At 46.8% G+C, this 22268-nt stretch overlaps 1 protein-coding gene across 3 annotated transcripts in view; it reads right to left on the bottom strand.

Annotated features, from left to right (window-relative positions):
- The window catches only part of PDCD11 (programmed cell death 11), a 627216-nt gene that overhangs the window by 58021 nt on the left and 546927 nt on the right, over window positions 1-22268 (bottom strand). For all 3 annotated transcript variants that reach the window (XM_078643694.1, XM_078643695.1, XM_078643696.1), the window contains exons 27-28: window positions 17305-17427; window positions 17046-17168 (exon numbers count right to left, since the gene is read on the bottom strand). In XM_078643694.1, the coding sequence (XP_078499820.1) occupies window positions 17046-17168; window positions 17305-17427 (246 nt within the window). The remainder of the gene's footprint in view (window positions 1-17045; window positions 17169-17304; window positions 17428-22268) is intronic.

Raw genomic sequence — 22268 nt, 5'->3', positions numbered from 1 at the left:
TTTTTAAACTTTCACTATTTTCCAAACCCCACATTACACTCACATATAATAACAACCCCCTCACCAACACCACACATAGTCTATCAAGTGCTGCCGCGTATCCGTAGGTCGCAGCACGCCGTACCCCGTAGAGGGGTACGATGACCCCGATGATGAAGCATGACACCAAGGGGCCTATTGGTGTGTGAGGGGACCTAAAATCAATAAGGGTGTTCCCCACTGTGGAGGATACACCCTTAACCTCAAGGAGTGGATTCTAATTGTTTATTTATTTACAGTGCAAAGCTTCATAAATAAAACTTAAGTTCAGAAACAGAAGTGGACAGAAGAATTCACAGGTCATTTGGAGACTAAGTTTAACTCCCGCTATGATCTTTTGCAAAGGAAAGAAAAACTGTGAATTAAATTTAACTAACCCACTGTGGGGGCTGGAGGGTAGAGTGGTTGTAACCATTGTAAACTATTTGAAACAATAAATGACAGGAAGGGGAGAAAGGGTGTAATGGAACGGACCTCATCATTCCAAGAGGAATGTTTTTTTGAAACTTACATTTATCCTATGACATTGGCGAATGGCTGGATCAGCCCTGTTTTATTGTTTGCATTCTGCTGCTTATGTTTTTGTTTTTCCAACTACAAACGTGCGGGACTGCAACTATCAGAATGCAAAAAATAAAGCAAGACTGGATAGGCTACTCACACGTGACAGTGGACAAAACGAGAACTATGGAAGCATTCACCAAGACCCATTTAAGATTCGTACATACCAGTCAGTCAGTCACTTTTATTTCGGTTAGAAACCATAAAAAGGCATATTACATACAATGCTATTTATACATGATTGTACATTATAAAAAAACGTTAAAATACATCATAGGATCAACATACAAAATTTCCAAGTTAAAAAAGGTTAAAACAGGGAGATACAAGAATAAATATCTCGAAAGTGCTATAACAGGTCCCACCGGGCAACCTGAGTTGCAGTGATAAAAGGGGGACCTCCCCATTTTTTACATCAAATGCCCAGTGGAAAATAATTAGTGTGGAGTGCCTTTTTTTAGTATTGCACACCTAGTGAACCACATGGACAACAAAAATGTGGATGTTGCATATACTGTCATAAATGCAGTGTCAGTTTTGAAGATTCTATAGGTCTCCCTAAAATCTCTAAGACCCCTGGACTTGCAGAAAGGGATTATCCATTTTGCTCTAGGCCTAGAATACGAGGGGCAGAAGAGCAGAACGTGCAGATCCGTCTCTCTGCTTCCCCGACATCCGGGACAAGTGCTCACTGGGGGTGTGGCTTTTAACCACTTTTCTGTGACGTCCATGAGAGGGAGTGAGCCATGTCTGAACTGGATATACAGTTTTCTGGCCAGGGGGTGCTGGATATCATCTACAAATCTCTCAAAGACAGGGAGGGCCTTGATTTCCAGGAAAGTATTAGTCAACCTACCCTGGGACGAACATGAAGCTAAATGGGCCAGGCCATACTCTCTCAGGGCTTTGCTCAGGCTTTTTCTAGGTAAAGAGGCGCAGGTCTCCTCCGTAGAGGACCATAAGTCCTCCCTACCTAAGGCCTTGGAGAGGCACCGAATGTGCCTTAGCCAGGATATTTTCCCCGCGCCCCTGCTAGCTAACAGGTCCCGTAGGTCCTCCCTAAAGCTCTCCAGTTCTGGGGTGGCCCAGAGTCGTCTCCAGAATAACAATGGACGATTCGAGGCGGCGTCCTGAATAGGAATCAGGCCCAGGTCCAACCATAGAGGTGTAAGGGGTGTACTCTGGGGTAACCTCAGGATACGCCTCATGAAGCTATTCTCAGTGAGAGGGGGGCCGCACTTACGTGTCCCCACAAGTCCGCACCATAGAGTGCGCCCCCTCTCGCCTGGGCTCTATATACTTCAACGGGAGGTCCCACCTGTTTGAGAGGGGATTCATTCAAAACTTTTAAAATGCCACCCGAGGATTGGGCAAGCTTCAGGTTGACTTTAGCAATCTGCGGCCCCCAATCCATTCTATCAGTTAAGGTGACCCCCAGGTACTCAAAGATCGACACACGATCCAGTGCCAGGCCATCCAAATGTAGGTGAGGGCAATTGGGGCGTTTCAAATTGAACACCATATACTTAGTTTTGGTGAAATTAATTTCCAGGTTCCTCTCCTTACAGAACCTGGTGAAGGCCTCTAATGTGCGCTGAATGCCCCCGATGATTTCGACAATAGGAGGGTATCATCGGCGAACATTAGTGCCGGTATTTTCCGTCCCGCTAGGATTGGGGAGTCTAGGTTTTTTGCTCCCAAAAGAAAGGCAATCAAACCGTTGAGGAATAGGGAGAATAGCGTGGGGGCTAGAACGCACCCCTGCCTCACTCCGCGTTCCACCGGGAATGGGGTTGAAAGAGCGCCTTCCCTCCCGTACCTCACCCTAGCATACGTGCCCTTGTGCATCCGTTTAAAGAGGTCACACAGGTAGGCCGGGGCTCCCATCCCCTTTAGGAAAGCCCAGAGCTTGTCCCTCTGGACCAGGTCAAATGCGGATTGGAGGTTCACAAATATCAAATACAGGCTACCCGCTCCCAATGTGCCCGTCCTCCAGTACACAAGCTGTAGCCTGAACAGCTGGTCAATCGTAGAAACCCCCGCCCGAAACCCTGCCTGCAGGGAGCTTAGGATGTCATTGTCATCCATCCAACACTGCAACCTGGTTAGGAGGACTCGGGCTAAGAGTTTCTGGAGGACTTCAATCAAACTTATGGGGCGGTAGTTGGCCGGGTCCAAGGGAGAAGCCTTCTTATGGATGGGTATGATTACTGCTCCCAACCGGGATGGCCAAACCCTGCATAATGGCATTGAAGAAGGTGCAAATATAAGGTGCTCACACCCCTTGTTCAGACCGATAAAGGTCCCCAGGGATCGTATCAAGGCCAGGTGCCTTCCCCAGAATCAGACTCCTTATTGCCGCCTTAACTTCCAAGATCGTGCAGGGATAACTGCCTAAGGCACCTCCCTCAACACGGGTTGGGTCAGGCAGACTAACTAGTTCCAATGATTCCACTAGGGGTCGCTCAGGGTCAAGAGAATAGAGGGGCTTGAAATGTGCAAGCCACACCTCTTCACAGAGGTTGGGAACAACTGCGGGCGTCCCCGAGGCCGGGCCTCCACGCACCAGGTTCCAGAAGGCCCTAAACTCGCGGGCGTCTAGAGCTGCTTTGATTTTCTCCCATCTGTCGACTTCCCACTCCGCTTTTGCGGCTTGGGTCAGGGTAGTATAAATTTGCCGTACGTTTCTAATCGACGACTGGGTTCCCGATTTCACCTCCTTTAAGAGGGTTGCTTTTGCCTCCCTACATTTTTTGTTGTACCAATTCTCTCTCTTGTAAGGTCTCCCCCTACCAGACTCGGGAGCTGTAAAAAGGTCAGCCAAGGAGGTGAAGAGCGCATTGTGAATGGACTGGATGGCCGGGAGGTACGAAAGCCCAGAGTTCCCATTCCTCAGGTCACTGACCTCAACTAAAGCCCCTGCTACCTGGTTGTAAATTTCTGCCAACTTATCCGGTGCCTGGCCACCCTCTCCCACCTGACCCGCCTACCTCCCCCTGTTAAAAGTAGATGCCGATTAGTGGGAGTCCCAGCTGCATCCTGTGTAGTCAGGTTCCCCAGGTGGCTGAGTAACTCAAGTGACAAATTGTGGTCGCTGGTGATTCGTACATACCACGTTTGAAGATTAGTTGAGCAGAGTAACAATACATGTGGTCATTCCCTAGTAACATCAAAACTGTTTAATTCCACTTTTGCTGTCCATTGGAGCCTTAGATTATGTTATATTTAATCACCCAGCAAACTAACCTCTATAAAAGAGATGATTGTTGTGGTTCTGGTCCCTTTTCAAACAGGTCCATACCCTAGATCCCATTTTTGCTAACTCTGGTGTCATGGTCAGACCACTTTGTTCTCTCTTTTTAGGTCTCTGCATGTCTGCTTTGGCACACACTCAATCAGTAGGCCGATGTTATAAAGCTTGAATGTGGTCCAGGGTTACCCCTGCCACTTTTACGACTACTTTTAGTGCAAATTGCCCCTCTCTTAGTAGCTGTGCTAATTGAGCCAACTCCCAGGTAGAAGTATGAATTATGGAGTTTTCGGAGGGGGCATTGTGCCCTTGAAAAACTGCAATGCTACTCGCTCTCCGCCATCAGCGGAATGGTTTAGTGAGGAATTAAGGTTTATGAAGAAATCGCCTTGAGCATCTCTGGCACAGAAACAATAGCACATTCGACAAAGCTAAATACAGTGAGTCCCTAAAAGGACATCATTAACAAATCAATCACACTTGGAGGCAGTACTACCCACAGAAGATTGAGCATGCTCAGAACTCTTCACTGGAGCTTTTTCGGATTGTGAAATCCTTATCCTCTTCAAAGAGGCGTTCTTCCTCTATCAATTCCTTAGTAGTGAACTGTAACCAGATAGCATTATTTTTTTTCAGAGAAGGTCGCAAATATTTATGACTCCTTTCCAAAACAAGTTAGAGAGTTCTCGTTTGCTGATATTTGGCCTTCACCACCTGTCTTGATGGATGGTTTCCTTAGTATCAACACTGCATCAACACGGCGGCGCTTGTTTTATTAGATCTCAGCGCCGCCTTTGATACTGTCTCTCATAAGATTCTTCTTCAGCGCCTGGAGGAAGTTGGCATCATAGGGACTGCCCTCCAGTGGTTCCGCTCTTTTCTCGCCGATCGATCTGTCTGCGTGGCTATTCCGCCCCATCAGTCCAAATTCCATCCTCTGGGCCTTGGGGTTCCCCAGGGATCCTCGCTGAGCCCCAAGTTGTTCAACCTATACGTGAGGCCGCTGGCTGATGACGTCAAGCAGTGGGGCATGACTATGGTCTCATATGCTGACGACACTCAGCTGGCGGTCACGCTCAGCGGGGATTCTCACCTGGATGCCCCAAGGTTCCAGAATGGACTGAGGGCGCTTGCCAGCTGGATGAATTCCAACTGTCTCCAGCTGAACGCAAAAAAACCAGAGATCATGATCATCGGCAAGCAGGCGGAACTCTGGGGCGACATATGGTGGCCTCCTCAACTTGGGACCACCCCGACTCCGGTAACGGAGATAAAAAACCTCGGGGTGTGGTTGGATCCTGCCCTAAGCTTTGTTCCTCACACCAAGAGAACCGCTGCATGCTGTTTTGGCATTTTGCGAGGTCTAAGACCAATCTTGAAATTTTTTGATGCCTCGACTAGGCAGCTTGTGGTGCAGGCGACGGTGGTTTCTTGGCTGGACTACGCCAGCTCCCTCCTGGTGGGGGTTAATCAGGCCGAAATCACTCGTCTGCAACGTGTTCAGAACGCGGCTGCCAGAGCAGTGGTGGGTCTGCCTAGGTTCTGTTCCGTTGCCAATACTCTGCGCTCCCTTCATTGGCTGCCGGTTAAGCAGAGGATTCAATTTAAAGTGCTTTGCCTGTCTTACAAAATTCTTAAGGGCTCCCCTGCCCAGATTCTTACGAACCTTTTGTCTCCGTACGTCCCTGCCCGTTCTTTAAGATCCTTGGGCCAGGAACTCGCAGTGGTTCCTCGGTTTAAGCTTAGTCGAGTTGGAGGCCTTTTAAAGATCCGTGCGCTGGATGATCTCCTCTCATTCCGTAAGGTCATCAAGACCTTTCTATTCCTTTAAGCCTGCTGGCCCTTTTTTTCAGTCTGTTGCTTTCTTAGTTGTGTTGTGTTGTTTACCTTGTCAAGTGCCAGGACGCTCCTTTGCTGGAGCAGCTGTGCGCGATATAAGTTCCCATAACATAACATAACATAACATCTGTGACAGAACTTAATGCCCTTGTAGCTAAAGTGAAATCTGGCTCTCTAGACCCTGCCCCAAATGTGATGATGGAGCGTGGTTTGGAAGCCATTCTACCGACATTATGTGAACTGCTCAACCTATCGTTTACGACAGCTCAAATCCCCTCGAAGTGGAAACATGAGACAGTTGTACCTCTTCTGAAGAAACCCACATTGGATCCTACCAAACCAGAAAACTGTAGGCCCATATGCCTGCTTCCGTTTTTCTCAATATTATCGGAAAAACATGTTAATCAGCAGGTGATGAGGTATATGGAGGATAAAGAGTTTGTGCACAAGACCCTATCGGGGTTCTATCCTCAATACAGCACTGAGTCTGCGTTATTGCTTGCTTCAGAGTCACTGAGACTCATTGCGGCTGCTCTGGTAATGCTGGATCTGAGCGTAGCCTTTGACACCGTATCCCCTGGCCTTCTTCTTCAGCGGCTTTGGCAGTATGGTGTCGGGGACATAGTTCTCAGATGCCTGGCCAGCTTTGTACAGGGCTGCACCTTCCATGTGATCCAAAAGCTCTGTGCATCTGACATCTCGTCACTGCAGCAGGGTGTGCCGCAAGGCTCTGCTCTCATCCCAACCTTGTTCAATTTATATATGCGTCCCCTTGCTGACGCAATTGAGCTATGGTTTTAAAATCGTGTCATATGCCGATAACACACAGCTAATCATCACCTTGACACAAGATGAAGGCAGATTTGCGGATAGGTTTAGATCATGTCTGCTGGGTTAGCAGAATGGATGGACCACAGCTGCCTTAAGTTGAATACTGAAAAAACTGAGGTCCTGGTCTTGGGTATACAACTATCGATCTGGTCCACTGCATGGTGGCCTGATGCCTTGGGACCAACCCCAACTCAAACAGAAAGTGAAGAACCTCAGAATCTGGTTTGATAACATGCTCTCTTTTGATAGCCAGTCAGCCTTATCGGGGGTCTGCTTTGGCATTTTAAAAGTGCTACGCAAGATCCTGGGTCTGCTCCCTGATGTGGCCAGGAAGACAGTTGTCTAAGCCCTCTTGATCTTCCGTCTGTACTACTGTCACGTTTTGTATCTCTGGACCATTCAAAGCAGTCTACATTTGCTTCAAAGAGTACAAAATGCTTCAGCTAGGCTGCTCATGAACATTCACAGATACTCTTTGAAGGGCTAAGCCCTTGCTAAACTCCATTGGTTTCCAATTTGGAAAATTATATCCTTCAAAGCCTTATGCGTTTGTCACAAGATTTTAAACCTGAAAGGACCCCAATATCTTTGACCCTGATTAAGCCGTATCATTCTAGCAGATGTCTCAGGTCTACAGGAGCCGCACTCACTGTGCTTCCTAGAGTAGAAAGAGCGCGAATGGGAGGTTGCTCGTTTAGCTTCCTGGCAGCTAAACTGTGGAACACCCTCCCAGCCAATCCAAGACAGGAACACTCGGAAGTGGTCTTTTTGAAGAAACTTAAGACCTGATTTTTTTTAACCAATCCTAAATTGGCTTAGCTATGTGTTATCGAGCATTTTGGTGTTGGCACCCTAGCACAGGAAAACTCTGTAAGGAGTAACCAGGCTTTACAAACTCACTAACATAACATATAGACACCTGGGCACCTCTAGATTTCAGGAACAGCAACAGCCTTTTGCGGGCCGGTAAACCATAACCATTATCAGCACCAGACTAGAAGAAACGTATATTAAAATGCGAGTAAAACAAATTTTAGTTGAAGGATATTGGATCTAGCGTCCTAAGTTCTCCACCAAGGCTTCTAGTAACCAGTTCCCTTGTACTAGGAGGGTGTGCTGGCACTCAAAATTTGCATTTTTAGCATCTACCAGTCATGAAACAAGAGTGATGTGATGCCCGCAGCGAGCCAGTGGGATAATAGTTACAATTGGATTTTCTTATGTGCTTTAACAGCTGGCATATACAAGGCCATCAGGTCTAGACCACTATTGAATCTCAAGGTCTCCTGGGGGCCCCTGGTAATTTGATCTCTAAGTTGCAGCGCATCCAAAACATGGCTGCAAAATTAGCCCTCTCTAGGCCTCGTGCTGCCTCCTCATCCCTTGTACTTAAAGATCTGCACTGGCTGCCAGTCCAACAGCGAATTCTTTTTAAATCTTCCTGCCTGGTCTTTAAGGCTTTACATGACCAAGGCCCAGCCATGTTACGGAACCTCTTCTCTTGGTACCACGCAAAAAGACCGTTCCGCTCCTCCTCACTACATCTGGTCGTGGTTCCGAGGATCCATAGGCCCCGGATGGGGGGGTCGATCCTTTGGCTATGCAGCCGCCAAGCTTTGGAACTCCCTCCCTCTATTTTTGAAGAGCTTGGAGGACCTCCCATCCTTCAAGAAAAGCTTAAAAACTCATCTTTTCCCTAGATCTGGCTAAAAAGCGTGTCTGTGTAGATGGTTCAGTGGAGTCTAAAGCACCAGGATACCCTTTGGGGGGCAGATCGTGCTATATAAGTGCACAATACATACATACATACATACATGCCAATAGTCATGATGGCTGTGGAACGGGAGTATACCATGGGGAGGGGTCAGGACCATGCCTGTTGGTGTGCAGCCCTTGCAACTTTGACTGCCTTAATTAGGACCTTGAGGATCTCAATGACAGAATAATACACAGAACCAGGTGTGGGCTCTATAGTGACAGAAATGGTTAACATACCTTGATTAACACATCCTCTTAGTAACAACAGGCAAAGATCTCCTGCCAACATAATTAAACTGCCTAAGAAACACGTTTCTACTGATATTGTTTATCTAGCACAACACCTATGGTCCACCTCAGGGAACTTATTTTGGAAGATTATCATCTCAGTGGATGAATATATAAACAAATAAATACTGGTGAAAGATCAGTAATCAGGACAATCATGGCCCCACTAAACTGGGAGCCCCCGACCCATTCATCGATGCAACTCCCAATACCTCCTAAGCAGGTCACATTTCTGACTAACTCTTGTTTCAGCTAACCAGCCTTTGCATTTTGGGTATCCAACGCTTTCAGATCTGATCATGCCCTCGTCCATTTCACCCTAAGATAAGGGCATTCCTAAAGTATAACCTATGACCAAGGACAGCTGTGCCGGACTAGAAATGTCAACAGACCTAAGGCAAAACATCTACTATATGCGCTCTGGGATAAACAAATCTCAAACAACAATCTCTGTCAATTCTTCCAAAACACTTATAATAGGAACTGATGGTTGCTCTCCTACTCACCATCTTGGAGACAAACGTACTGCTTGCTTTCCAAAGAAAGCAGCCTCTTGGCGAGTCTGCAAACCCACTTTGAAACTCTGCCACCATATCTTTAGTTAGGAGCAACTCCATCATGTTTGCAGAGTTCATAGCCAACTCAAAACATCCCATCACTAAAGGTAACCAAGCATCTAAAGTCATTAGCTGTGCCTGGCAACATGCTCTTACTAATACAATTGACTTTCTCATCTTCTGTCCACTTATAACATTGGTCAACAATTAATACGTTTCATTTGGTGAAGGTTCCATGGGACCTCATGCATGCCCTCATTTCCACGGTGCCCACAAAACCCTATGCACATAAAGCCTAGAAAATAATCTTTAGCTCCCATCCCTGCTGGAAATCATCGAAATTATGGTGTTAAGTCAAATCTCAGCACACCTGAAATGTAACTTTTAGTCAGGTTTTGTGGAGATCATGAAACTGAAGGAAAACTGCCTTGTTTCTGATACTTAACCTCCATACCCCTTTTGGTGTGTTTGATACTGGGGAACAAATTTCCTGGCATTCTTGACAACTTTTGACAATTAGGTGGTATCAATCAGGAACATTTATAGAGCGCGCTACTCACCCGTGAGGGTCTCAAGGCGCTGGGGGGGGAATAGTGCTCGAAAACCCAGGTCTTGAGTTGCTTCCTGAAGGAGAGATGGTCCTGGGTCAGTCGTAGGTAGGTGGGGAGGGTGTTCCACGTCTTGGCCGCCAGGTAGGTGAAAGATCTTCCTCCGGTGGTGGTTCTGCGGATCCGTGGGATGGTGGCGAGGGCGAGGCTGGCGGAGCGGAGCTGGCGGGAAGGTGTGTAGAACGTGAGGCGGTTGTTGAGGTATTCGTGGCCCATGTCGTGGAGAGCCTTGTGTGCGTGGGTGAGGAGTCTGAACGTGATGCTCTTGCTGACGGGGAGCCAGTGCAGTTCTCTCAGGTGGGCAGAGATGTGGCTGTGTCGGGGGATGTCCAGGACGAGTCGTGCAGATGCGTTCTGTATGCGCTGGAGTATTTTCTGTAGTTTGGCAGTGGTCCCAGCGTATTGGGCGTTCCCGTAGTCCAGTCTGCTGGTGACGAGGGCCTGGGTGACCGTCTTCTTGGTTCCAGTGGGGATCCAACGGAAGATCTTACGGAGCATGCGGAGGGTGTTGAAGCAGGAAGATGTAACGGCGTTGACTTGCCTGGTCACCGTGAGGGAGGAGTCAAGGTTGCATGCGTGGTTCGTGGGTTTGGGGGCGGTGGCCAGTGCAGGGGTCCACCAGGAGTCGTCCCAGGCAGAGGTGGATGGGCCGAGGATGAGGACTTCCGTCTTGTCTGAGTTCAGTTTCAGACGGCTGAGCTTCATCCATTCCGCGACGTCTTTCATTCCTTCCTGGAAGCTGGCTTTGGCGGTGGCGGGGTCGTTGGTGAGGGAGAGGATCAGTTGGGTGTCGTCGGCGTAGGAGATGATGTTGAGGTTGTGCTTGTGTGCGATGGCTGCGGGGGGGCTCATGTAGACATTGAAGAGGGTGGGGCTGAGCGAGGAGCCTTGGGGTACGCCGCAGATGATCTTGGTGGCCGCTGCGCGGAAGTGCGGGAGACGGACTCTTTGGGTTCTGTTGGAGAGGAAGGAGGTGATCCATTCCAGGGCCTTACCATGGATCCCGGCGTGGTGGAGGCGGGTTGTCAGGGTGCGGTGGCAGACCGTGTCGAAAGCAGCCGATAGGTCGAGGAGGATGAGGGCGGCAGTTTCCCCGTTGTCAAGCAGGGTCCTGATGTCGTCGGTGGCTGCGATGAGGGCGGTCTTGGTGCTGTGGTTCGCTCGGAATCCGGACTGTGATGGGTCGAGGGAGCCGTTCGTCTCGAGGATGGCGGTCAGCTGAATGTTGACGGTTTTCTCGATGACTTTTGCGGGAAAGGGGAGTAGCGAGATGGGGCGGAAGTTCTTGAGGTCTGTGGCAGGTTTCCTCAGGAGGGCGCTGATCTCCGCATGCTTCCAGCTCTCCGGGAAGGTGGCGGATGCGAAGGAGTCGTTAATGATGTCCCGGAGTTGGGGTGCGATGATGGAGTCAGCTTTGTTGAAGATGTGGTGTGGGCAGGTGTCGGCTGGGGAGCCTGAGTGGATGGTGTTCATCACGAGGGTGGTGTCTTCCGTACTGACGGGGGTCCAGGTGCAGAGGGTGATGGTGGGGGGCGCTGGCTCGGTGGTTGGGTACGTGGTCTGAGCGCTGAAGCTGTCGTGTATATCGGCGATCTTGCTGTGGAAGAACGTAGTGAGTGAGTCGCAGAGGTCTTGCAATGGCGTGATGTCGTTGTTGCTGGCGTTGGGGTTAGAGAGCTCTTTAACGATGCTAAAGAGTTCCTTGCTGTTGTGGGTGTTGTTGTCAAGTCGTTCTCTGAAAGATGACCTTTTGGTGGTGCGGAACAGCTGGTGGTGTTTGCGGATGGCGTTCTTGAGGGCTGTCATGTTTTCCGTTGACTGATCGTGGCGACAGGCTTTCTCGAGGGCGCGGCAGGATTTCTTGGAGTCTTTGAGGTCGTTGGTGAACCATGAGACTTTCTTGCTGGCGGGGTTGTTTGGAGGGTTCTTCAGTGGTGCAAGGGCATTGGCGCAGTCGGTGATCCACTGTGTGAGGTTGCAGGCTGCTTCGTTTGGGTCCGTACTGTTGGTGGGAGGGTTTTGGCTCAGGGAGGTGGTGAGCTGGTCGGTGGTGATCTTGCTCCAGCATCTACGGGGGGCTTGTTGCGGGCGGTGGTGGGCCGTAGTTTTCCTGAAGTTGAAATGGACGCAGCTGTGATCGGTCCAGTGAAGTTCGGTGGCGTGGCTGAGGGAGATGTGGTTGCTGGAGGAGAAGACGGGGTCGAGCGTATGGCCAGCGTAGTGGGTGGGGGTGTTGACCAGTTGCTTGAGCCAGAGGTTGGTTTTTGTTGGTGCTTGTTCTGGCGGGCGCGGTGCAGGTCTGAGGGTAGGTGAATTTGCAGGCATGGCAGGTGAAGGCTCCGTGGGTGCGTTTCGGGGTAGCTCGGTAGCAGGCTGGCTGTCGGCCGGTGTTGAGTGCGAGGAGGGTGGCGGCGGCGTATTTCCGTTGGGTGGACTGGCTCCGGCGGGGGCCAGGGGTCCTGGCACTGGGCGCGATCAAGGCGCGGACGGGCGCAGACGGGCTTGCTTTAGGCGCGCCTTCAGTGCGCCTTCGGTGCGCCAGCGTGGCACCCGCTGCGCGCGTCCGCTGCTCGGCCGCTGTGCAACCTCCATTTAAGTGGGTAGTGGGAGGGAGGAGCAGCTGGGAGGCGAGTGGGAGAGCGGGGGGCGGGTCCGCAGGGACGCAGCGGCGGGAAGGTGGAACAGAGGACAACGGGGGAGGGGGACACGAGGGCACAGGCAGCAAAAAACGAAGGGGACACCGAGGAGCAGGGGCACAGAAGAAAAACGGGGAGAGAGGGGTCACACGGGCAAAGGCAGCAAAAACGAAGGGGACACCAGGGAGCAGGGGCACAGAAGAAAAACGGGGGGAGAGGCACAGGCAGCAAAAACGAAGGGGACACCAGGGAGCAAGGGCACAGAAGAAAAACGGGGGGGGGGGGGGGGGAAGGGGTCACAAGGGCACAGGCAGCAGAGCGAGGGAGGCGACAGGCACAGAGGACTTACTCGGCAGCAGCAGCAGCAGCGAGGGCACTGTCAGGAGGACCGTGTGGCCGCTGGGGGGGGGCGACCTACCTGCTGGTAGGGTCAGAGGTCGCTCCCTTCAGTGCTGTGCGGCCTCCATTTAAGTGGGTAGTGGGAGGGAGGAGCAGCTCGGAGGCGGGAGTGGGGTGGCGAGTGGGAGAGCGGGCCACAGGGACGCAGTGGCGGGAAGGTGGAATGGAGGACAATGGGGGAGGGGGACACAAGAGCACAGGCAGCAAAAACGAAGGGGACACCAGGGAGCAGGGGCACAGAAGAAAAACGGGGGGAAGAGGGGTCACAACATATTTAGGCCAAAGTCTTGTCACTCAGACCACATCCACTAGGTCAAATTGAATGCCTTCCTAAATGAGTCATTTGAAATCACCTGTGGTGTTCCAAAGCCCTACATTGTTCCCGATACTTTTCATTACCTGCAGGATACCCAGTATCACATTCTGTTCTGCAGTAAGTTTAGCTCACATAGAGGCAAAACAAATATCTCTACTCTAGAAACGTAGATGACACACAAAACACCATAAGATCATCTGTCACATGCATGTCTAACAACAATGCAGAGTAGCTAGCTGTGTCTTACTGCCATTAGTCCTAGGGGCTGAAGGCACACCCTGTAGTTGTTAGACTGACCTTTCACTAATAATAATAGAAGATTTATAGAGTTTATTGTTTCTCATTTCGGAGTGTTCCTGTGCTGTAGATTCTGCACTGGCTGAGGAGAACAAAGCTGCACCCATGACTAAAGAATTTTGTTTGTCTAAAGAACCAGGTTTTGATTTTTTTCCGGAAGATAGGTTCTGAGCACTCCAGTCTTAAAGATGGGGCAGAGAGTTTCACATTTTAGATGCAAGAAAGCTAAAAGAACATCCTCCTACTCAAGCCTAATTGGGCAAGGGGATCTCAACAAGAGCAGCTCATGTAAAAGGCAAGCTTCTTTCAGGATAGTAAGGTTTCACTAACAGAGTCAGGTATTGGGGGCCTTTCCCGTGAAGGATTTTATGGCAAAAGCACATAGGCTTGAAAGCTTTTCTTTTGAGAACAGGGTGCCAGTGGTGTTTGATAATGGCAGAGCTGCTCATGCAAGAGCACCTCGAAAGATTAAACAGCAGTCATGCTGTTGCATTCTGCACTCTCTGAAGTTTTCCTGTTGTACTTTCTGAGAAAAATCAAAGTAGAGCACATTACCTGGCTATTACCAGTGCCTGGACTATAGATGTCCTTGCTGCTACTAGAAGGAGACTCAAGATTTTGCTCAGTGTTTTCCAAAACACCAAAGCATTTTTCAGCCAGGCAAGACACATACTTTTGGCTTACGGGATGGAACTAGTGCAAGGGCATCTGGCCACCAAGCAGTAGACCAGATAGTAGGCTGTTTTCCTATAACCAGTACCTCCATCTTTCCTTCATTATTTTTAAGGTAGTTGTTATCCATCCACTCCACTACCGCACCCAGGCAGGATCTGGGTCGAGCTGCCGTGGCTCCCTCAACTATGGGTTGCATCACCATCACTTTCTCTTGAGTCCACAATATGGGTGTCACGTTCGATTATGAACTTTTATTCATACGAAATTTTTCTGCCATCTACTTTCTTCCTGAGTTGGATGAAGTTAAAGTGTGCAAAGCTCTCATAACCTCATGTCTGGCTTACTGGATGATTGCCGTCTTGTTTCCATCCTAGAGGATTTAATGGCCACCATCAGCAGCAAGACTTGTCCAATCCTTAACATCTCATTCTCCTTCAGGCAAGCACCGGAAGTTTGTACAAAAGTGCATTCTTACTTCTCGGATTCCCAAAACTAAGGTTCAAGTGCCTTCTTATTTGAAGAGTTTCCACAATATCATATTGTTCCGTAGTCAGGTCAAGTAAATAGAAAAACACCTTGTCAAATAGTTGGCTAATTTCTTGAAACAGCAGGAATTCCTAGATGGCTAACAAAAGTTTCTGGGCATGGCTCAGCATAGAAACTGACCTGCATGAGCTATAGGCTTGATATGACAAAGGTGTGACAGTTGGCCTGCTATTGTTGGACTTCTCAGAAAGTTTGCAAGTGAACTTGGTGAACAAAAAACCTGGCAATATCAGTTCTGATGACCTGTATACCAGTTTTCTCAAATGGCTTCAAATGGAGAGGTTGAATATGATCGCATGATGGTCAGTCTAGGTGACAGTAGGCGCACCTGCGGTGTCAGGCTGTCAAAAAAAAATACTATGGAGTGCTTCGTAAAATGCATGAAGCTAGGCAGGGGATGCTCCGGGAAAGGCAGGGAAGCTCTGAGCCATCCAAGTCGGCCGACAGACAGGCGAAGGTAAAGAGCGACAATGCTTCTTCGCCTTTTTCTTGTGCTTTGACTTACCGAAGGAGAGCGAAGACTTTGAGGACGAGAGGTGGTGATTCCGCCATCCGGTCCCGCGAACTTCCTCGCGACCAGGACCTCGAACAATGTGGAGTGGACTGCTGGGTCTCCAAAAGCTTTCAGGAACGTTGCCACAAAGACTTCGGGTTCATGGCCCAGCAGTCGGAGCACGACTTGGGATTATGGTTGCGCTCCAAGCACCAAAGACACACGCGGTGCGGATCGGTGAACGACATCAGCTTGTGACAGGAATCACAGGGCATGAATCCGGTCCGACAATGGGACATCCCTCGTGCACCAGGAGTCAAATTCTTGAAAAAGATGTCGAAAAATGTCGTAAAATATGTAGTAAAAAAAGACTAAGGGGCACGCTCACTCCAGATCTGCTCTGGCAGGCGCAGAAAAAAAGAACTGACATTAGCAGGCAGGGGCTGCGTCTAAGTAGCACCGCAATGTCATCCTGGCGACCAAGACACAGACGGAGTCGACCGCCGCCACCTACTGACGCGCAGGGGTACTGCTACGAAAACATTTCGCCGGATCCAGTCTGGCGCCTGGGGGTAATTCTAAGGTAAGGAATCTATAACTACAGTCTCTTTCATATAGGAGAGGCTAATTTTGTATTTAATTTGTGCCTAGCTGCATGAGTTGAGGGAGACAGGAGCAAAATGTACATACATCACTATTCAAAGCTGGCTCAGACCATTGAGTCCTCAGACTGTCAGACCAAGTGAGCAACAGGGACATCTTTTTGGATATTTTACCTAAGAGGTGGTGTTTCGGGGAAGTAGAGCTATATGTTCAAAAAACAGGTCTGTTTGTTTTGAATTGGAAGGACCAGACTAAATTAAAGACAAAAGCTAATATCTTTGAAGTGTAGCAGGTATTTTCTGTGGAGTAAATAGGAAGTGTGGTTATAGTACAAGAATTTGCTAATGTAGTTTCGGAAAGTTTGGGAAATCTACACAATCATGCACACAAATTCTGCCTTTAGCCAAGTGATGAGATAATTTAGATGAACAAAAATTAAATGGTGAGTGCCCCTTTCTATTAGATATGATGTGAAAAAAGAAGCTGGATGAAAGTGCACAGAAGGTGTTTTTGAAGAACTAGAATCAATACTGTAGGTGTTTTCACTTGTTCTACCAAGGGTGACAACAACTGGCACTCATGCATTACTCTGAGTGATTTAAATGGCAACATTCAAGCAAAACACCTATTACCTGACATTAATCGTTTGATGGGTATGTGTGGATGCTGCTAAGGTGTTTTTGACTTTAGATCTGCGACTGGTAGAACAATGGACTGAGCTGGATCAAGATTTGAAGAACCATGTGAATTTTATAACAATGGAGTGTGATTTGCGGTTAAAAGGAGTATCTTTCACATTGGCTTCCAGTGTTTTTCAATGGCACATGCATTACTTCTTCATAGGAGTGAAAAGGTATGCACAATGTTTCTAAGATTATATTTCAGTGTTTTAACAGGATAATGAGGGTCATACCGAGGTTTAATTGCAAGTGTGTAAAAGAAAGAGCAACTGGTATCTCATTTTATATATAAAAGGGATACTTTTGGGTTTTGTTGAAGAAATGTAGATTTGAAGAGTTGCACAAAAAGGCACAGCTTTGAAGAGTTGCACAAAAAGGCACAGTTCCAAATTCTTTGCATTACACATCTTGGGCTATTGTCTTCTACAACAGTTCTGCAAGTTCCGAGTAATCCTCGTTTAAACTCCTATTCCAAATATAGCAGCCCCCCAAATCTCCAGGCAGCTTTTTCTCCCACTTTACCATTACACATATTACCACTATTAGCCTTTTATTCCCCGTCATCTGACATGCCATTCAACATACAGATGCGGGCATAATGAAGCAATAACAGCCTTAAAGCACAGATAACGCTGTATAACACAAGCTGCAGCATACACAGATCCTTACCTCAGAACTTTGGTTGTGAGGAGCTGCCCTTTCTTTATATAAGACTTGTACACAGAATGGTCACTGACAAAGAACTCCGAAACATGCTTGAACTGGGCCCGACCCACAATAGAGGCAGACAAACTACAAAAAAAAAGAAACTTTGTTATTGGTCACTGGTAAATATATAAAGACTATATAGCTGACAAATTTAATTGAATTGACTTGAAGGTAACATCTTTAGACTTTTAGTTAGGTTAATTAAAAACTACACTCCCACCTGATAAACACGCCTTGATCCTGGACCGATTTCACATAGCCTCTTATCAACTGTCCTTCTTGAATATCAGTAATGCATGTAATCTCACGATCTACCACTTTCTCAGTGCTCTTTGGATTTGTCCTGAGAAAAAAAAATTATAAAATAAATATCAGTTAAAGAGCACTCATTTTCCCATCACTGTGCTTTGCGCTTTAAATGTATGTGGAGAGAAGTACTTGGAATAAAACACTGATTTGGTATTGCCTAAATTCTAAATATCGTGTATGTCCTCTAGATGGAATTTGTGAATTTTTATGTGAACAATTCAGACCCTCTAATATTCCTTTGGAGCCAGATGGAACATCATTCAAGAAGAATAAAGAAAGGGTAAGGTTTGGCCGTGATATGTGATGGAAGTGGTCTACAGATACTTTGAGAAACCTCATAGTATTTTGATTTATGAGATTCAGCCTTTTAAAATTGGAAATAAATAAGAGGGGCATCTCTTAACAGTAGCCTCTTAACAGTGGGAGAATCTAAATCCAGCTAAGATGAGAAACATATGGCTTGTATTTTCTGAGAAGCTCTTCCACAGTCTCACTAAGTGTTACAAGTCTGATAGTTTTCACCCTAAACAAAAGGATGGGATGGGGACTATGGTCACCATGTGGGAGTAGGTGGGCATTTGTCCAAACTTTGAATGGCAGGTAATAACACAATGGGTCTGGTGTCTGCACACTCACCACCTACGCACATGGAACCAGACAATATGAGATTGTTTCTCAACTGTTGATGAATTTCTGCTCACATGATAGTGCTCCCTCTTCCCTTAACTACTCCTAGAAAATGACAGTGCATGGTGAATATGGCACTAGAGTTGTGGATACGTGATCACCATCTCTTCCTACTGTACCTTGCTTCTGCCAGAATCTGGATTTTCATTGATTGGGGTTACAGAAACTGAAGTAGCATTGGAAAGGGAAAAGACAAATAGTGCCACTTTGCAGCATGAAGGCTGTATAAAACATCAAATTATATTATTAGTTTAATTTAACCACTGCAACTGGATCTGATAACATTCCTGTAACACAGCTTGGAGAACCTGATCACTAATGATTCAGTGGCCACAAACATGTTATTGGTACTTGGGTAAGTTAAAGCTGAACTTAAAGCTTAGTGTTCAACTCAATCTGTTCTTAAATAATTTCAGTGGCTGGTGACCACGTAAAAATGTGCACGTAAATGTACCTGTCCCTATTCTACCCTACATGAATGTTTGTGATTTCATGATAATCTGAGTTTGTCGAACATCACAAATGTTTAGTTACAGAAGTAAATAATAGCTGCAGCCTGCTGAACATTTCTTGAACTTCAGATATTTAAAGAGCAGAAGTTCACACTATTAAACTTTTGGAAAATGTATTCGATGAAGGACTAATAGCCTTTAGCTGCTTTTTAGGTCAAGCTTTCGAGACCTGTTGCATACAGTTTGTATATACTTCCTTGTGGGTTTACAGCCTGCCCGCTGCTTTAGATTTGTTTGTTTCAGTGTCCTTTAAAAACCATTGCTTGCTAGTGGTCAATCTTTCCTCTTTGTCCCTCCTTTTTGTCTTTCGTTTCCTCCCACAGAGCAGGGACCAAGTAATATATCTTTATGCTTTGGTTGTTTGTCATGCGTGGTCAGCTGTGGATACGTGTTCAGCTTTGGCACCTGTATTTTATTACATTTTCCCTTCCGCCCTCTCCTTCCCCCGTTGTTGCGACAATCCTTCCGGCACCTCCCACTCCATTGCTTGTTTATATCTGCCCTAATTCCTAAATTATTTGTATTAACGAAAACACGCAATTGTGCTGGAGGTTTGTCTGTGGTTGGTCACATTGGAAACTACATTTCACATCAGCTTTCAATTCCATGCACAGGCGATGATGCTGAGGAGACTCGTAAAGTGATGACACCAACGTCCCACTGCACACCAGTGAATGTTAAATACTGGTTGACTGAACGTACAGATCGTTCATCGACCGGCAGACAGGAAATAGTATAGGTGTGCATTCAGTAATCATAGGGCCCGATACAAATCTTAACCCTCTCCCTTGAAGATATAAGTGGGGGAGGGTTAAGATTTGTATTGGGCCCTATGATTACTTAGTGGTCTAGGACAAGTGTGGTCCACTCGTTTTTACATTAAGGCAACCTGCAGCTAACAAGCACAGCAGGGAGGAGTTTGTCCATTTTAAGTCACTACGGGCAGATTATGATAGACGAAGGATACGACTGGGTTTAAAAACGCGATAAACTCTTCCCTACAACCATATATATTTCTTTCGCATATAATACAATAAGTACCTTGAATATGATTATGTATGCTTGGTCTACATGTTTCAATGGTTTAAGTCCATGAATAGCACATCCATGAAGTGGCAATGTAAACCATAATCTAAACAGCAGAATACGCCTAAAATTAAAGAAAGCATGATTCCTCTACGAGTTCTGCGGTGACTGCTACTGACATTGGCCATGTCCAGATATTACTTTTTTGACAATAGATTGCCCTGCCTTTCTTCCTAGCCCTTTTTTTGTGTGTGACTACATGGGAGTATCATGGGAAACAACTGTTACAACGCATGCCTTTAACCCGCATGCCATTACAACGAAATGGCTTGCTGTAGAGGGGTATAATGTGTAGGATTTAACTCCAACACCTTCCCTACTGTTGCACAGACTGGAGTTGGCATAGCAAATCATACTATTCCAAACTTTAGCACACCCCAGACAGCAAGTCGTTGTAACAACTTGCGTTGTAATGGCATGCGGGGTAAAAGCATGCATTGTAACGTCATACAAATATCATTGGTGTGCCAGCATACCCAGCTTGGACGTACTGTGTTTGAAGTAAGCTTTCCCAAAAGGCATACATCAGGCATAGTCATTACATTTACAAATAATGCAAAATTAGAATTGGCAAAGCAAAATACTATCTCTTCTAAGAAGCCAAGGATTATCGCAGTGCAAATCTTCCATCCCAAAGGTTTGTCAGAGGTGGGTAATCACCACCAAAACCCTTGCCTACTATGGATTGTAAATACAAATGTAAATGTGTTGGACTTCTAAAGCGCACAGCTGCCCGCAAGCGTCCCAGCGCTGAAGACCGCTGGGGAACCGGTCCTGGCTTTCCCTGTGAGATGGTCCCTTCTGTGTATCTCCAAGGTGAAACCAGGCATCCCCGGCGTCTGTGGGGGGCCGATGTAGAGATGAGGCAAGCTTAATGCCCAGAGTTGCCGAGTGTGATCCCTGGTTAGAGTAGGCACAGAGGCGAGAATTGTCGAGTCCGCTGACCCTGGTCCACGACCCTGCCGTGTCGGGAATTGAACCCTGGTCCTGGGCCGTTCTCTGCTTCCGGGTCTGCCGCATCTAACCAGTAAGCCACACCACTCCATTGCAGTACACATTGACATGGTCTTTTGTACAGATTGTTAATCACACTATCAGTAAGCTGGTAAAAAAGAGGTTGAGCTGAGATTAAGCATTCAATGTATTAAAAAACATCAGGTGCCAGAAGGAAATGATTTCAGTACATGCATGCATTTCTGCAGTTTTATTCAGCAAATTTGTTTTGCAGTAAAAGAACATCTCCTAATTTGTTTGTGCACATCTTCAAAGTTACTTCACAGTTTAAAATACAGTATCAACACTATTTCTCAATTTTCTGCACTCTGAATAGGTTTTTGAAGTGTTTTATTTGCAGATTTTTTTTTAAAGAGCTTCATCAATGGGATTGTTTAGTTTTTAATGCTTTAGGGAATGTAATATGTCATGGCTTAACATGCCCCTGTTGTATCTTATGTCACTAAAACTAATTTTTTTTCATAATCACAAATGAAAGCACTTCCAGATATCTAAGTTTAGACTACCAGTTGTACAAAAAACACTTTAATAAGTACTTCCCAATGCAGTGCTATATTGCATCTATTAGTTTCAAAGCTTATTTGTTAAAGAAATACACTTTTTTGAATTATAAAGAGACAATATAATATTTTTATTAAATAGCACAGAAGCCCATCCTTATTATATATGGGCTCAACACTGCCACATTTACAAACCCTGCCTTGTCACTTCTTATGTACTTATACTTCCTGGTTCCCCAATTAAATACACTTTTCCCACTTTTGTGTGACTCCCTGCCCCCTTTGATCATTGATCCCTTTTCATATATATTACTGTCAGGTTTATATACCAGTCACCTTTTATATGCCCACCGTGGTTCCTTGGATATATTCCTCCTAGTTGTGAGAGCTTCACCTCTCTATTGATACACAGTCCCTGGTTCTTTCATGGTAGCCCCCTGCCTAGTCCGCTCTGGTCCTCCTAATAGGCCTTCTGGCATACTCCCCCTTATTAAATGGAATATGTTATTACCTAGTAAGCATCTATTCGTAGTGTGTTGTGCTGTAGAGTCATATGCCTAGCATTATCCTGTCATCTAGTGGTGGGCTCGGACGATTACAAGTTGCCTTTGAAGAAGTCTTCGAATTACGAGGTATAGTGACCCTATCTCCGGTGTGTGTATAGAGCATTTTTTTAGATTGTTTTTTTACACCATCGGGTTGGGATATCATTATAGCAGCTCTGGGACCGAAGTTTCAGTCTACACCGAGGCCTTCTTAGGCTTTCGGTTTTCTCTCCGAACTGATAAACCTCAGATCTGGAAGACAGAAACTGGTGATATCTTTATATTCACGATGCTCGCCCGGGCTCGGGCCCGCCGTTTTTCAACTTCTTTATCTCTATTCTACAGGACTAAGTCCACGAGCGATGTAAAGTACACCCTTTAGTTTTTGTCCTAACTGCCAAGCTAAATATTCCAGACAGGGCTTACATAAAGTATGCAATCTATTTTTTATCTCCGGAGCACGATAAAAAACATCCTTTGAGGCGTGCTTAGCGTTCAGATCGAAAAAGAGCAATTCCCCCTCCTAAAGCC

The sequence above is a fragment of the Lissotriton helveticus genome, chromosome 5_1 (genome assembly GCF_964261635.1).
Source record: "Lissotriton helveticus chromosome 5_1, aLisHel1.1, whole genome shotgun sequence".
NCBI lineage: Eukaryota > Metazoa > Chordata > Amphibia > Caudata > Salamandridae > Lissotriton > Lissotriton helveticus.
The sequence above is the reverse complement of the archived record's forward strand: the minus strand, read 5'-3'. Positions and strand labels throughout refer to the sequence as shown.